The 15992-nt window shown below is 39.6% G+C and overlaps 1 protein-coding gene across 4 annotated transcripts in view; it reads left to right on the top strand.

Annotated features, from left to right (window-relative positions):
* LOC133140657 (uncharacterized) overlaps positions 1-13429 on the top strand; it is a 35580-nt gene extending 22151 nt beyond the window's left edge. For 2 of the 4 annotated variants that reach the window (XR_009710021.1, XR_009710023.1), the window contains exons 12-15: positions 3756-4030; positions 4331-4409; positions 5926-8244; positions 8793-13429. Coding sequence is in view for 1 of the 4 variants with exons in the window: in XM_061260752.1 (XP_061116736.1) it covers positions 4015-4030; positions 4331-4409; positions 5926-5985; positions 8178-8244; positions 8793-8800 (230 nt within the window). In the remaining 3 variants the exon portion in view is untranslated. The remainder of the gene's footprint in view (positions 1-3755; positions 4031-4330; positions 4410-5925; positions 8245-8792) is intronic. The other 2 variants (XM_061260752.1, XR_009710022.1) reach the window with 2 other exon arrangements.
* The last annotated feature ends 2563 nt before the right edge of the window (positions 13430-15992 follow it).

Below are 15992 nucleotides of genomic sequence, written 5' to 3'. Positions count from 1 at the left end.
AATTACAGATGGGTGACCCATTTTTAGGGTTAACATCAAAGGCCAGATTTTGGATTTAAGGACAGTAAACTAAGCCATCTGGGAGAATGCAATCAGCCTCCCGTGCACACAGTGCACGTCATTTCTACGTACAGGGTGTCTGAAGCCAGACTCCCGTATGTAGCTTTTATTACATTTACATTTACATTTTAGTCATTTGGCAGACGCTTTTAATCCAAAGCGACTTACAAGTGCATAGGTTCTACCATAAGTCAGAGCATCACATCCAGAAACTAGCAAAATACACAGGAAATGCTGTTCTAAACATAGTTGTCATCAGAAGTTTTTTTTTTTTTTTTTTTGGGGGGGGGGGGGTTAGACAAGGATAGGGATATCAGAAAGGAGGGGCAGGGGAAATCAGGAGGGAGGACTAAGGTAGAGTTTGAAAAGGTGGGTTTTGAGTCTGCGTCGAAATAGGGGGAGGGATTCTGCTGTTCTGACAGTGGTAGGCAGGTCATTCCACCACTGAGGAACCAGAACGGAAAACAGGCGTGAACGTGCAGCTCGACCGCCAGGTGCACGTAAAGAGGGAACCGTAAGGCGACCAGAGCTGGCAGACCGGAGTGGTCTAGCTGGGGAGTAGGGAGTGATCAGGGATTGTATGTAAGGTGGGGCAGTCCCCTTAGCAGCCTGAAATGCCAACACTAGGGCCTTGAAACGGATTACCAGGTATGACTTTTAAGACTCCGTAATTTGGTTTCCATTGTAATGTTTTTTGATTTGGAACTCGTGTGTAATTACGTATGTAACCTGCCTGGTAAAATAAATTGTTACAACTTGATCTGTGTGGTTTCGCTTACTGACACTCAAAGTTATACAGGGAATGCTTGGTTTGCCCCCTCAAACTGGTCTAGGGAGGATGAATATTTACGCTTAATGTATCACGGCGTATAGCACCCGTAGACCTATGATGGTACACAGCCGTAGCTAGGTTGGTCTGCTTGGGTCCCTAGGCTGTAAACAGATATACCCAAGAGTAGCTATTCCTGCGACCTCTGTGATGACTATAGATATCTAGTCAGTTCGTGAGACGTGCACATAACGCGCAATGTGACATGCGGCGGTACCAGCAGAGGACTGTTCGGAGAGTAAATCTCAGTACAGGATTCCTGTAGCGATCAAGTCAAAATTATCAATAAGAAATCCACCTAATGTGGATAACTAATCTAAATAATTATTCTAAAATGGAGTCAGATAAACTAAGGTGAATCTATTGGCCCTATTGTGGAGATTCTCGGTCAGCCCGGGCCAGTAAAGGGCGGAAGGCAGAGTGGTACTACTGCCTTTGTATCGTGGTTTATTTATTGGCTGATCTAGAATCTCTGCATAGGGGCCACTAATTTTTAACCCTATTAGTATTCTTTCAGCAACACCAGAAGGACGAGCACGCTGATACCTTCAGCCCTTGCTAAATTCCGTCGTTGGGTTAGAGTGGGGTTTTACAGATGTCAGAAGAGAATGGCCAGACTTACAGGAAGGAGGCAGTAACACAAATAACCACACATTACAACAGTGGTTCAGAACCTCTGAAGTGGATAGTCTACAGCAGCAGAAGATCAATAAGTCTAAAAAATAAGTTTTGTAAATACCTAATAAAGTGCTCAGTGAATGTGTATGCACACACAGTGTTGTGTTCAAATAAATAGCAGTCCGTTAAAAAATGTGCAAATACATTTAATAGCTTTTAGTTCAATATTTCAAATGTCGTGGAAACATTACAGATTCAATTCCAAATCAAAGCATCAGCAAATTTTATCAAGTCTGCGTTATTATTTTACAGGAAGCAAAGAAAAGGAATATTAATCTGTTCAAGTTCTCTTCTGAAGACATTTTTCAAGATTTAACTTACTAATTTACTAAATTACTGAACTAATATTTAGTTGCATAACCATTGTCTGACATACTGTCGACAACCACTAGACCTGAAAAGAACAATTTTACTGTCATCAGTCCACAGAATGTTACGCCATTTCTCTTTGGGCCAATCGATGTGTTCCTGAGCAGATTTTAACCGATTCTGCACATGCAGTTTTTTCAACAGTGGTGCTTTACGGGGGCTTCTTGCTGATAGCTTAGCTTCGATTAAACATTTTCTGACTGTAACAGCACTTAGAGGTAATTGTAGATCATCTTCGATCTTTCTGGAGCTGATGAATAGCTGAATCTTTGCCATTATGACTATTCTTTGATCCATTTTAAAAGTAGTCAATCGTTTTCTTCCTCTTGTTTCTGGTTTTTGGTGCCATTTTAAAGCATCTAAGATAATTTTAGCTGAGCATCCTATAATTTGCTGCACTTCTTTCTATGTTTTCCCCTCTCCAATCAACTTTTAATCAAATGACGTTGTTCCTTCGAACAATGTTTGGAACAGCCCGTTTTACTTAGCAATTCAGAAGGAAATATATTTTATAACAATGTGTGAAACATTTGTTTCTCTTCTTCCTTAATAAAGGACAATTAATGATACCTGTTTTTTCACAGAATTAATGAATTCTCTAATTAAACTCTTATAAAAATTCTCTAATTTTGAACATGCCCTTTTCAATGAATGAGTCAATTACTCAGAGCAAGCAGCGTGCATGTCATAACAGTTGGGTCTGTTGTTTTCCTATTGCACTACTACATCTACAAGTAAAGTATTTGCCATGAAGAAATATTACTACTACACAACAGTGGTTCATCAGGTTACTGATGTTGTACTGCTATTTTCTTGAACACAACTGTTGGTATGGTTGTGTGGAAGTTTGTGTGTGTGTGTGGGGGGGTGGTCTGGGAGATATGAGGGGGATTAGTGATAAGCATTATTGAATAGATGGGTTTTGAGACAGGAGGTGAAAAGGGGGGTGAGTCAGAGTCTCAGATGGATGGGGGCAGTCAGATCCATAGCCTGAGTGCTTTTCTGTCACCAACACTGTGGAGGCTGGACAATGGGGGGGCGAGGATAGTTTCAGTGGATGACCTGATGGAACGGGGAGGTTGGTAGGGATGGAGGAGTTTAGGTAGCGTGGAGAGATTGTGTAGGAAAGTCAACAGGAGGATTTTGTTTTATTGTACATCCATTGTTCTATGGGGAGCCAGTGAATGTCACAGAGAATGGGGGCAATGTGATTCTAGGACGTGGTATTGGGGAGGAGACATGTAGCAGAATCTTTGACTGTTTGCAGTTTGTAGAGGGATTTGAAGCTAATGCCAGACAGAAGAGCTTTGCAATAGTCTAGCTGACTGTGAATGAATAAATGAATGAATGAATGAGTGTTTCAGTGGAAGGGCCTGGGAGACAGGGAAGCTTGGAAATATTTTGCAGATGGAAAAATGAGGTCTTGGCACAATGTTGCGACCAAGAGGGTCGGAACCAGGATGATTCCAAGGTTACAGTCTCGGGGTGAGGGGGGAGACAGCAACAACATCAGTGGTGAATGGTATTTGGGCCGACTTGTTTCATGTGGATTCTGAACCAGTGAGGAGGACGTCCATTTTGTCGCCGTTGAGTTTGCGGAAGCCGTTTCATCCAGGTTATGATTGCAGAGAGTTTCAATGTGGGATAATGTTGGGTTACAGAGGGATTTGGGTACTACCAGTTCATAGGTATTAAATGCTAATTTTGAATGTGACCAACTCAGAGAAATGTATTGTACATGTGTTAACTCAATCTAATCTAATCACAAGGCTCAACTGTGGGATTCTCTGTAAGGGTTTTTGTAAATATGTACTTACAGAAAATGGGAAGCGAACTGTGGAAGATCTTCGAGTGATCGTCTTGCCTCTTGAATCTTTATTTTTGGCCTTTTGGCTTTGTTTACAGGTGTATGCCTTCTGTAAGTATCTCTTGGAAACATTACTAAGACTTAGTACATTTCAAATATCCATGGTACTCACATCATCCCTTAAAATTGAAAGGAACATTATGCATGTGTTGATGCAATTTTGTTACAATTTGCTAAATTATGACCTTCTCTGTTACTTTCTGGAATACAGGTGTGCAGGATAAAAAGTAAGTAGAAACTACCTGTCGTAAATACATTTGCCTAGATGATGACATGTTTATCTGTTATAAATCCTTTTAAACATATTCTTTTAACCTTTTTTGTTATTCCAGTATTTCAGAATCTGCTAGTATAAAAATGTGTCAAAATTGTAACAATGTTTCTATGGACTGTTCTTTGTATATTTTTAAGCCTAGATGTATGAAATGAAGTTAAATAATGTAAAAGCCAAATTAGTATTAATTGTGTCTTGATCTCTAAATTCCTAAATTCACTGTTGGTTGTAATATAATTTGGTTTTTACTTAGAATAACAGAACAGCTGAGTCAACTTTTCCAGAGCTGCAAAAAGCAACTCCGATGTCCAGCATCATCTCAGCAAAATCAGGTGTGTTATGATTAGAGAGGGATGGAGTGTTTATATTTCTTAATATGACTGTACAATCTCTTAATGTCACTGAAGTTTCTGACTGACCAGGGGTGCCTTTCCCGAACAACAATGAAAGTCACCGTGTAACCACTGTATTATGATGGATCAGAAGAGAAACTACCAACCTACTTCCCCAAAACCGTAGTGACTAGGTTGTGTCGACGGAGCATTCCTAAACTCATGCAGTGTCAGGAAAGAACATGAGAATTACTCATGTTCACACGCAAGGGGTGTGTGAACAGTTTTTTATCCTACCAAATTCTGTTTGCTGATTTAGGATAAGACAATTGTGAGTAGGCTGTGTGTTAAAGTTGCACAAAATGATGGCCAATGGAGCCACTCTCCATTGGCCAGAGGTGCACAACAAGGGCCGATCCATTTCAGGATTTTGTGCCAACTTCTGCTCTTAATTATTTAATGAACTCAATCACATCTTATCTGACATGTGTATGAGTACTGGCTACAGTTGTAGACTGCAAGTGTATCCTGATGACTTTACTGTGCCCAAAGTACAGGCTTGAACCAGGGTCAGCAAATTAAAAGCAAGGCAATTGGATGGAACAAAAGCCAGTACGCAGACCGCCCCCCTGCTGTGGGCTGTGATGCATGCTCGATGCTGCTGCTGCTTGCGCTGTTGCAGGTTCAAGTCCAGTCAAGCATTTGAAACACATCATCTTTACGTTTTGTCCCGTTATTCTCTGCCACATACTAAAGCAGCATTAAACATAATGGATCAGGATGATCTATCTGCCACAGTCAGTCTGTACATTTACAATGAGGAAAGGAAGGTAGATTCATCGAAGGTCAGAGTAATTAATTCATGAAGGATACAGTCATTTGTAACAACACCTTCTGAATTCTTCAAAACCTTGTTAGCCTTTTAAATCCACAGAATAACTTGCCCTCATAAATTGTATTTCCAATCCCTTTCAGGGTGATTATAAAACAAGGGGGCAGCTTTTTAATAAGGCTAATATGCTTCCCCTATAAAAAGTTCAGCTCTTGGATGTTCTAGCCTATATTAATCCTTTAAAAAAATTTGTTCTTGTGTGTGTAAATCTTGAATAGTACAAATTGTGTTTGCTGGTGTAATTCTTTAAGGAATTATTATTTAGGCATCCCCTATAATTTATATTTCTTACAAATTACCTATGCCTAGTTACTGCAGTAGAGAGGGTTACAGACAGGGGGCAGTAGAGAGGGTTACAGACAGGGGGCAGTAGAGAGGGGTACAGCTACAGCTATGTTGTGCAGAGTTCCGGTCTGTCAACTGTATATTTTGAAACCCAGATTTAAGGACTATCAACACAGGCAGTGGGTAAGTCAACATGTCAGTGAGCCTTTTTCAATGATAGGAAGGAATTTAAAAAGGTGTTGTAGCAATATTTTAACCCAAAAGTTTTACCTACTGTACCTTTAAGTTCTCCCGTTTAAGTGATGTTAATTGTGTGTAATTTCAATATTGTTTCTACAGGAAGCTGTAGAGGTGGACCCTCTCTCTCCACCTGAGCAGAGTACAGCACACAGACAGGAGGTATTTATCTATGAGTCAGTCTGTCCACAAGGGGGCATTTTCTGCAGTCCTAAAGATGGCAACTTGCACAGTTTCTAGTGTAGAAAACAGTGAAGAAGATACATTTGCAAAACATAATGGGAAATAGAGTACAAAGATCAGATGTTATTGTTCAATACACAAAGTTCAATACTGAAGGATCTTGAAAGATTCTGTGGGGAAAAATTCCCCCCATACAGTATATTTAACAATCTCATAACCATCTCATAACCATCTCATAATCATCCCATAACCATCTCATACTGCAGTAGAGACTCATTAGTGTTATCCTTATGAAGCCATGGTCCGAAAAGTACTGAGAAAAAGTGTGAATATTAACAGCACTTATTCCTTGGGCAATACATTTGAAAATTGAGTGTTGGTGGATTTTGTTTATTAAACTACTAAAATTTGAATATGTTTGAAATCTGGGAATGAAAATAAGTCAAATCAAAGTGTACATGTGTGCATCTCTTTGAATGTTCAGATATTCCGTAGTAACTTCACGTGTAGGTTTCCAAAATGAAGTTCTCACATGTACAGTTCTGTTAAAAAAAAATAGCAGTACAACATCAGTAACCTGATGAACCACTGTTATTAGTGATATTTCTGCATGGCAAACATTTACTTGTAGATGTAGTAGTGTAATAGAAAAACAACAGACCCAACTGTCATGACATGCATGCTGCTTGTTCTGAGTAATTGATTCATTCATTGAAAAGGGCGTGTTCAAAATAATAGCAGTGTGAATTAATTAGAGAATGAATTCATTCTGTGAAAAAACAGGTGTCATTAATTGTCCTTTATTAAGGAAGAAGGGAAACAAATGTTTCACACATTGTTATATATTTCCTTCTGAATTGAAATGGACCGTTCCAAACATTGTTTGGAGGAACAACGTCATTTGATTAAAAAGTTGATTGGAGAGGGGGAAACGTATAAAGAAGTGCAGCATTATTATAGGATGCTCAGCTAAAATGATCTCAAATGCTTTAAAATGGCAACAAAAACCCGAAACACGCAGAACAACATTAGCAACTACTGTTAAAACGGTCAGAATGGCAAAGATTCAGCCATTCACCAGCTCCAGAAATATCAAAGATCATCTACAATTACCCATAAATGCTGTTACAGTCAGAAGATGTTTGATCGAAGCTAAACTATCAGCAAGAAGCCCCCATAAAGCACCATTGTTGAAAAAACGGCATGTCCAGAATCGGTTCAAATTTGCCAAGGAACACATCGATTGGCCCAAAGAGAAATGGCGTAACATTCTGTACACTGATGAGAGTAAAATGGTTCTTTTCGGGTCTAGTGGTCATCGACAGTACGTCAGATGACCCCCGGGTACTGAATTCAAGCCACTGTACACTGAAGACCGTAAAGCATGGTGGCGCAAAAATCATGGTATGGGGATGTTTTTAATACTACAGTGTTGGGTTCGTATACCAGGGATCATGGATCAGTTTGAATACATCAAAATACTTGAAGAGATGATGTTGCCGTATGCCAAAGAGGAAATAACCCTGAAATGGGTGTTTCAACAAGGCAACAACCCCAAACACACAAGTAGGCGAGCAACATCTTGGTTCCAGACTAAAAGGATTGAGGTAATGAAGTGGCCAACTCAATCCCCTGGCCTCAACCCCATTGAAAACTTCTGGGGTGACATTAAAAATGCAGTTTTTGAAGCAAAACCCAAAAATTCACAGGAACTGTGGAATGCAGTTCGGCTGAAATACCTGTTTCTAGGTGCCAGAAGTTGGTTGACTTGATGCAACGCAGATGCGCAACAGTTATCAAAAATAATGGTTATTCAACTAAATATTAGTCCAGTAATTTAAAGTGAAGTTAAATCTTGAAAAATGTCTTCAGTTTATACAGTAAGTGTTTGAGTTTGAAGAGAAAAATGTCAACTCTGCCATTTTTTTGAACTGACTAATATTCCTTTTCTTTGCTTCCTGTAAAAGAATAACGCAGACTTGATAAAATTTGGTAATGCTTTGATTTGGAATTGAATGTGTAATGTTTCCACTACATTTGAAATATGGAACTAAATGCTATAAAAAAATATTTGCACTTTATTCACTTTTTTTAAATACACCGCAATTTATTTGAACACAACTCTAAGTGATGCGTTTCATGTATAAATTCAACATAATTTCTCTGTGTAGACACCACAGGAAGCTGAAGAGACAGTACCCCTCTCTCCATCGGCAGAGAATATCACACACACAGGAGGTATTTTCTATGAGTCAGTCTGTCCACAAGGGAGCATTACTGCAGTCCTCAAGATGGCAAATTTCTAGTGTAGAAACACTGAAAAAAGCATACTGAGAAATTCAGTAATCATGTTATTTATTTTATATCAGCTTGTTCATCTTCATCAACAGTATAAAGTGTGACCGAAATAAACAATTCATTCATTCATTCATTCATTCATTCACACAGTATGAATAATTGTGTGGTGCACATTATACACATTTAGAATTATTATTCAATGTGTTATTATTATATGTGCACAGCAAACAACAAGAATTGAGTGTTAAATTAACTCTGAGAATATTATTGTGTGGACTCATATAAGCCTGTTAGAGTTAATTAACAGTGATTATTTAACTGTTCAGTGCACTGTAGCTCAATAGCCCTGATCAGACTGAACTCTAAACCCACCAATGTTGGAATGAGTTCACACCACACTCACATATTGTCATCCTGTTTATGCACATCACATAATTTCATCATCTGTGTTATTGTTTTATAACTGTTTTTTTTTTTTATCTATGTAGTTTTATAGGGAATATGAAGATGGGTGTCTCAGTGAGGTGTAAAGGATCCTTTCTTGTCGAAATAAGGACATACTTTTCCGCCAAATTCCGAGGACCCACAGTACACTTTGCAGTATTGTGCTTTTCTAATTGGTACACTGAATTATGACATCATTCATAAAATATCAGTTCTCCCTTTCCTTGCTAATACTGCTCCATGCCGAAAACATGTTCCTGCTTTGTTTGAAGCCAGGGTTATCATGGATGCTTGTATTTCTACTGCTTCTTTCTGTTTTACAGAGCTCATAAAGTCAGCTGAGAGGAAAGCTGCACTTGAATGGTGCATTATGACAGAGTTATGTTAATAAATTGATGTTACTTGTTTTGTATTTGTATTGCGTGATTAAAAAAAAGAATTTGCTACAAAAAATGAAATAGAATACTTTAAAAAATAAATGAATGTTGCTTGAATGTATTTGTAGGGGTTTTAGACGGTGAAGGTTGATACTGGGTGGTGGCAAAAGCAAAGCAAATCTGACATTATGTTCGGCTCTGAGATTAGTACAGAAGTTACGATGCAAGTTTGGATCATCATTAGAGATTATTAATTATCATAGGCCATGCCTGACAAACCTTTTGGCATTGTTTGAGCAGGCCACCAAGTGTTTTGATGTTAGCAGGGTTTAGGGCATTATACACTCAGTGAGCACTAGGTATGTATTCACTTTTATTTTAGACTTAAGTCTTCTGCTGCTGTAGCCTATCCACTTTATACAGGCATCAGAGATGTTTTTTTTGTTTTTCGCACCATTCTCTGTAAACTTTAGAGACTGCAGATCAACAGTTTGAGATACTCAAACCACCCTGTCTGGCACTAACAATCATTCCACGGTCAAGGTCACTTAGATCATATTTTTTTCCCCTTTCTGATGGTTGATGTGAACATTAACTGAAGCTCCTGTCCCGTATCTGCCTGATTGTATGCATTGCACTGCTGCCACACGATTGGCTGATTAGATACTCACATGAATAAGTAGGTGTACAGATTTCCAAAAAGCATTTGATTTGTTCTATAGCTGCTGTATGTGTGTACCAAGGGTCACCTCCATCTTGAATTGGCGGCAATTTTTGAATATTATTACCAATTTTCCTCTTTCTACATTTGGCCTAATTACAGAAGCGATTCTTACAAAATCTCCCCCATAGCTCTCAAACCCCCAAACAGTGGCAAGAAAAAAAACTCCCCGATGGGAGAAATCTCAAGAGGAACCCGGCTACCGGGGGGTGCCCGTCCTCCACTGGCCGATAAGTTGAGTTGGTCACAGTTGAGGTCGCCTCTTAAACTAGCAGAGAGTCTACATGAAGGGATATAAAGTATGCAGTTGAGAGGGCTGGAGGGTACCGCATGGGGATGTACCAGGGGAACAGGGTGCCGGAATATGCCTGCGACATTATTCCATAAAATAGGAGTCCTTGTAAGAGAAGGCTCTGGACTTTTAACCCTCCTATTACGTTAAGATTTTATGACCGGTTTTGTGGTCAAATTGAGAATTATAATTTTTCTAATTTCATGACTTTACAATTGATTGAATTTTAATGAGACCTCAAAATTCTAACTTTCTAGGATGAATTATTCATAGACTTAACATGGGGAGACACAATGCTAATGCTATGAATGAGGATAATTTGAATGGACATGAGGCCGTTATGTTCCACAACGTTATCGCGTGCGGAAGGTTCTAGCCATATCTCCTGGCTTTGCACGCACAAATTATTTGTGGGGTTATTTATGTTTTTTTATTTTATTGTTTCACGTGCAAAAAAATAAAATAAGATAAATACTATGCATTACTAGTCTACTAAGGCTAAACATAAATGAATAGGCTATAGGTTAATGAATAGGATATAGGCTATGCAGCGGCCTGTAGCGTAGTGGTTAAGGTAAATGACTGGGACACGTGAGGTCGGTGGTTCTAATCCCGGTCTAGCCACAATATGATCATGCAGCCATTGGGCCCTTGAGCAGGGCCCTTGAGCAAGGCCCTTAAACCTGCATTGCACCAGGGGAGGACTGTCTCCTGCGTAGTCTAATCAACTGTATGTCGCTCTGGATAAGAGCATCTGCCAAATGCCAATAATGTAATGTAATGTAATGATAAGCAAATATACAGGATGGCATTAACAATGAGAAATAAATAGGCTGTTGTCACTTTTGTCATCAAGACCCTTCTCTGAGCTCACTTGCAAAAGTTAAGGCTATTCAGTAGACAAATGCTCTAAGCAAGCCACCAAACAAAAATGCATTATGCAAACCCTTGGTTTTTTTCTTCCTCTAAGTTAACACAAAGGGCACAATTGAGGCCCTTACTTTAGTGCGCTGTGCACTAAAACAGGCAGTGTGGTAAAAATGTGTCATGGAATAAGGGCTAAGCATATGGAATATGGAATGGAATGTATGTGTAGACTCAGATTTTAGCACACAGAGCCTCAAAATTGCACCAATTCTGACTAATCTGAATGACATAGGATATCATACATTACATCATATATTGTTACCATAAGACAATTAGATGTTGTTTGACAATATTTAAGGCCATTAAAGTCATTGACTGTGTTCTGCAGAACAAGCTACAAGGTGTAGAGCAATCCCTGCTGTGGTACACCAGCATAATACCATTTTACAGGCTTGTTTCAATCTGAGAAGAAGAATAACATGAAGTGACTGGATAAGTAACACAGGCATAACAGCTGGTGAGAATGTGATTTTGGACAAAGCAACAAATAAGAAATCTACCTAATGTGGATAACTAATCTAAATTATTATTCTAAAATGGAGTCAGATAAACAAAGGTGAATCTATTGGCCCTATTGTGGAGATTCTTGGTCAGCCCGGACCAGTAAAGAGCGGAAGGCAGAGTGGTACTCCTGTCTTTGTATCATGGTTTATTTATTGGCTGATCTAGACTCTCCGCATAGGGGCCACTAATCTTTAACCCTATTAGTATTCTTTCAGCAACACCAGAAGGACGAGCACGCTGATACCTTCAGCCCTCGCTAAATTCCGTCGTTGGGTTAGCGTGGGGTTTTACAATGCACTTACTGACTTTAATATACGCGTCGCTCTGACACGCCTATTTAAATCGCCTACAATTGCTCACAAGCAATATCAAATCAAAGCTAAGACTCAGATGTAATTGTGTTTATTTAATTGATCAAATAAGCATAATTACAATTATGTTCACAAGTATAATTCCTGGGGTTATCAATTCCAGCATAGATCAAAGTCAAACTCAAACTCAAACTTTACATTTGTAAACATTCCTGAATACATTTAATCTCACAGGCAGGCTGTTCTCGGTGTAGAGCTGCTTTTCACTGCGTGTTGACTGGGGAGCAAAACTAACAATTACTTTCATTTTAGTTTTCTGACAGCTCTATAGCTTACATTGGTTCACTCCTGTAAATCTTTAGGATACACCTGCAGTCTGTGGCTGTAGCTGGTGCTTATACAAATGAGCAAGATGCTGTATGATTGAGCTGGTTAAATAAGTAACTAATAACTAAGAGCAGAAGTTGCCACAAAGTCATGGTTTTGCCCTTACTGTTCACCCATCCCTGGTGCGGACAGTTTTGAGAGAGTGAGGACTGTCCTTGTGGGCCACCGTACTCTTGTGCCCAGTGAGTGGGGTGCAGTGAGGGGCTCTGCTGGGCTCTGTGTCTGAGTGAGAGCAGGGTGCATGTTTTATATTAGGTGATAGTACTCTTGTGCCCAGTGAGTGGGGTGCAGTGAGGGGCTCTGCTGTGCTCTGTGTGGCTGTGGGTGGAGGCTTCATTTGAGATAAGTGGCACCTGACCACAGACTACAGAGGAAGTTAAAAGACCCACACTTCTCCACAGAGTAGTCAGTGTAATGTGTAGTTCCGCTCCGGTGATGCAGCACTGCTCCTGTGGCTGATGTTCATGTGAATGTTTCAAACTTGGGTTTAGCTTTGGCTGCTGCATGGCTCTTTGTTCACAAAAACAGTTTTCCACATTTCAGGATGACCGCTTTTACTGCATATGACTTATTGTACAGTGCTGTATTATTTATTGCATCTTTCACATTTCACAGAAATGAACTACATGAATGGAAGATGTGATGCAGGCAAAACATGAAGGTCCTACAATAAAAAAAATCATAACTTTATTCATAGAGATGTATTTGTAAAATACATCAACATACACTCATTGAGCACTTTATTCGGTATTTATTAGACTTATTTTTAGAGGAATTGGTCTTCTGCAGATGTTGTCTATCCACTTAGAGTTACGATGCCTTGTGTGTTCAGAGATGCTCTTCTGCATGCCACTGTTGTGATGTGCAGTTACTTGTGTTACAGTCACCTTTCCTGTTGACTTGAAATCATCTGGCCTTTCTCCTCTGACCTCTTTCAATAACAAGGTGTTTAAGCTCACAGGACTGCTGCTCATTGGATCTTTTTGTTTTCTGGCACCACACTCTGCAAACTCTAGTGACTGTTGTGCGGGTTTGGTATGAACAACTGAACCTCTTGACCATGTCTGCATGCTTTTATGCACAACGTTGCTTCCAGATGATTTGCTGATTAGATATTTGCTGATTTACAGGTTAACCTAATAAAATGCTGTGTAATGTCTGATGACTGTGTGTATCATTGTGATGTCACTACTTAGTGGAATTCCAAACATTTTCTTCAGACGGATTGTGTGGATTTATTTGGCCACTGTGCTTTTTGATACTTTCACTCCCATTAGAATGTATTCACCAATTATTACCCTCCAAGCTGGCAAGCCTCCTCTAAGCATAGCGTCTGACTGATATGGTACGTAGCTTGTCTGAACACTTGTCTTTTTCTTTCAAAACATAGCTTGAGCTGGTCAAACCATGTCAAACTGGGAGCAAGCCTGAACTGGTCAACCAGCTACCAGCAGTTTTGAAATCTTGAGCTGTTTGTTTCAGTATTATGTATTATGAACTGTCTCTTTCACGTTCCATGGAGCCGAACTACATGTGAAGTGAAAGGGGGGGGTTTTTTGCTGGCAAAACATGAAGGCTTTATAATGTTCTTTATGAATGTACTTTATTCATAGAGACCAGAGGTTTACAGTTCTTTACAATGCTTAAACCATAATTCATCAATATGCACAATCAAGCAACATATTTAAAGATTAAAAATAAAAAGATTCTCAAATTGGTCAAATCTGAGTCAATAAAACAAAGCAATGTAAAATGAATACTCGAAACAGTGTGTAAAAAGATGCTAAAATAAACTATAATACTTCAGTACATATAATAAAAGGATATTTGTATATGTAAAGAGAGCACATAAAATGATGCATCATGTCAAATTGTTAATCCCAGACAGAAACTGCAAAAATGGACTCCGTAATAGAGGGAGGAACTCATTACATGTGAACCATGCCACAGCCTAAACTACGCAGTGCCTACATCATATTCAGCACATTGCATTCATTTAGCAGATGCGCTTACACAGAACAGCTTCCCCTACAATGAGAGAGAACATGTACATGAGTTATATGTGTGTGTAGCAGGGTTATACTGTGTGTAATGGTGTTATAGGAGTGTGTGTGTAGCAGGGTTATACTGTCTGTAACAGTGTTATAGGAGTGTGTGTGTAGTAGGTTTATACTGTGTGTAATGGTGTTATAGGAGTGTGTGTAGCAGGGTTATACTGTGTGTAATGGTGTTATAGGAGTGTGTGTGCAGCAGGGTTATACTGTGTGTAATGGTGTTATAGGAGGGTGTGTGTAGCAGGGTTATACTGTGTGTAACAGTGTTATAGGAGTGTGTGTGTAGCAGGGTTATACTGTGTGTAATGGTGTTATAAGAGCGTGTGTGTAGCAGGGTTATACTATGTGTAATGGTGTTATAGGAGGGTGTGTGTAGCAGGGTTATACTGTGTGTAATGGTGTTATAGGAGTGTGTGTGTAGCAGGGTTATACCAACCACCTAACGACTGCCCCTACATCTGAGTGGCCACACAACCCCTTGCTTTCCACACCCACTCTGATGTCCCCCAGACCTGAGTCATACATCACAGAATCACTCCAAGAACCAGTGTACCAGGAATGGAATTATAATCATTTTAACAGATCATGGACTATAAAAGGGGGTGGGGCGTAACAGATATTCAAGATGGCGTCTGGCTGTAACATTCCTACCTACTCCTCTGAATTAAACCGTTAAACTCAAAATAACAAGGTAATATAATCGTAACGAAACATAACTAGACATGACGAGAAAATAAATCGTAACAAGAAATAGACTAAACAACATGACGAACCTAGACTAACATAATACATGATAAGACAATACGTGACTAAGACAAAATGAATAAACATAAAACATGGCAAGACAGACCTGAAACGTGACAAAATGGTTGGTATATATATAGCGCCTTTGCCTAAAGCCAATGGCGATCAGCTGCGATGCAAGGCACCAACCAGCTCGTCAGGAGCATTTTAGGCACTTCGACACACCCAGGGCGGGATTGAACCGGTAACCCTCCGACTTACCCACTGAGCCAATGTCGCCCCATTTCAGGCAAAATATCCCTTTTTTCTCACATTTAACTCAAATAATTTAAATATGTCCTTCATGTATGATCTTTGAAATGACAGGTGTAAATGTGCTATCCAGATAACATCAGTGGCCGCACGCTAAAAATGTGTGCTGAACAGTTAGGCCCTATCTTTCATCACATATTCAGTTTGTCACTCTTCCAGCAGAGGGTGCCATCTCTATGGAAGTAGTCTGTAGTGGTGCCTGTTGCCAAGGTCAGTCGCCCCCAAACCCTTAATGATTTCAGGGCGGTTGCCCTCACATCCCTTGTTGCAAAATCCTTTGAGAAGTTGATTAAAGCTGAGCTCCTAGTTAAGGTGGAACCCCTCTTGGATCCTTTTCAGTTTGCCTATAGGGCCAAGAGGAGGGTGCAGAATGCTACCATCACTCTACTTAATCTTCTCTATAAACATCTGGAGAAGAGTGGGAATCATGCTAGGTTGCTCTTTGTTGATTTCTCCTCAGCATTTAATACCATCCAACCCCACCTGCTAACTGAGCAATTACTGAGCAACTTTAGCTTTGATCCAAGCCTTACTGGTTGGCTACTTGACTTCCTTACGCAGAGAGTTCAGAGGGTGAGGGTGAATAATGTGCTGTCCAGTGCTCTAACATCGTCC

Source organism: Conger conger, chromosome 11, assembly GCF_963514075.1.
Source record: "Conger conger chromosome 11, fConCon1.1, whole genome shotgun sequence".
Classification (NCBI taxonomy): domain Eukaryota; kingdom Metazoa; phylum Chordata; class Actinopteri; order Anguilliformes; family Congridae; genus Conger; species Conger conger.
The sequence above is the reverse complement of the archived record's forward strand: the minus strand, read 5'-3'. Positions and strand labels throughout refer to the sequence as shown.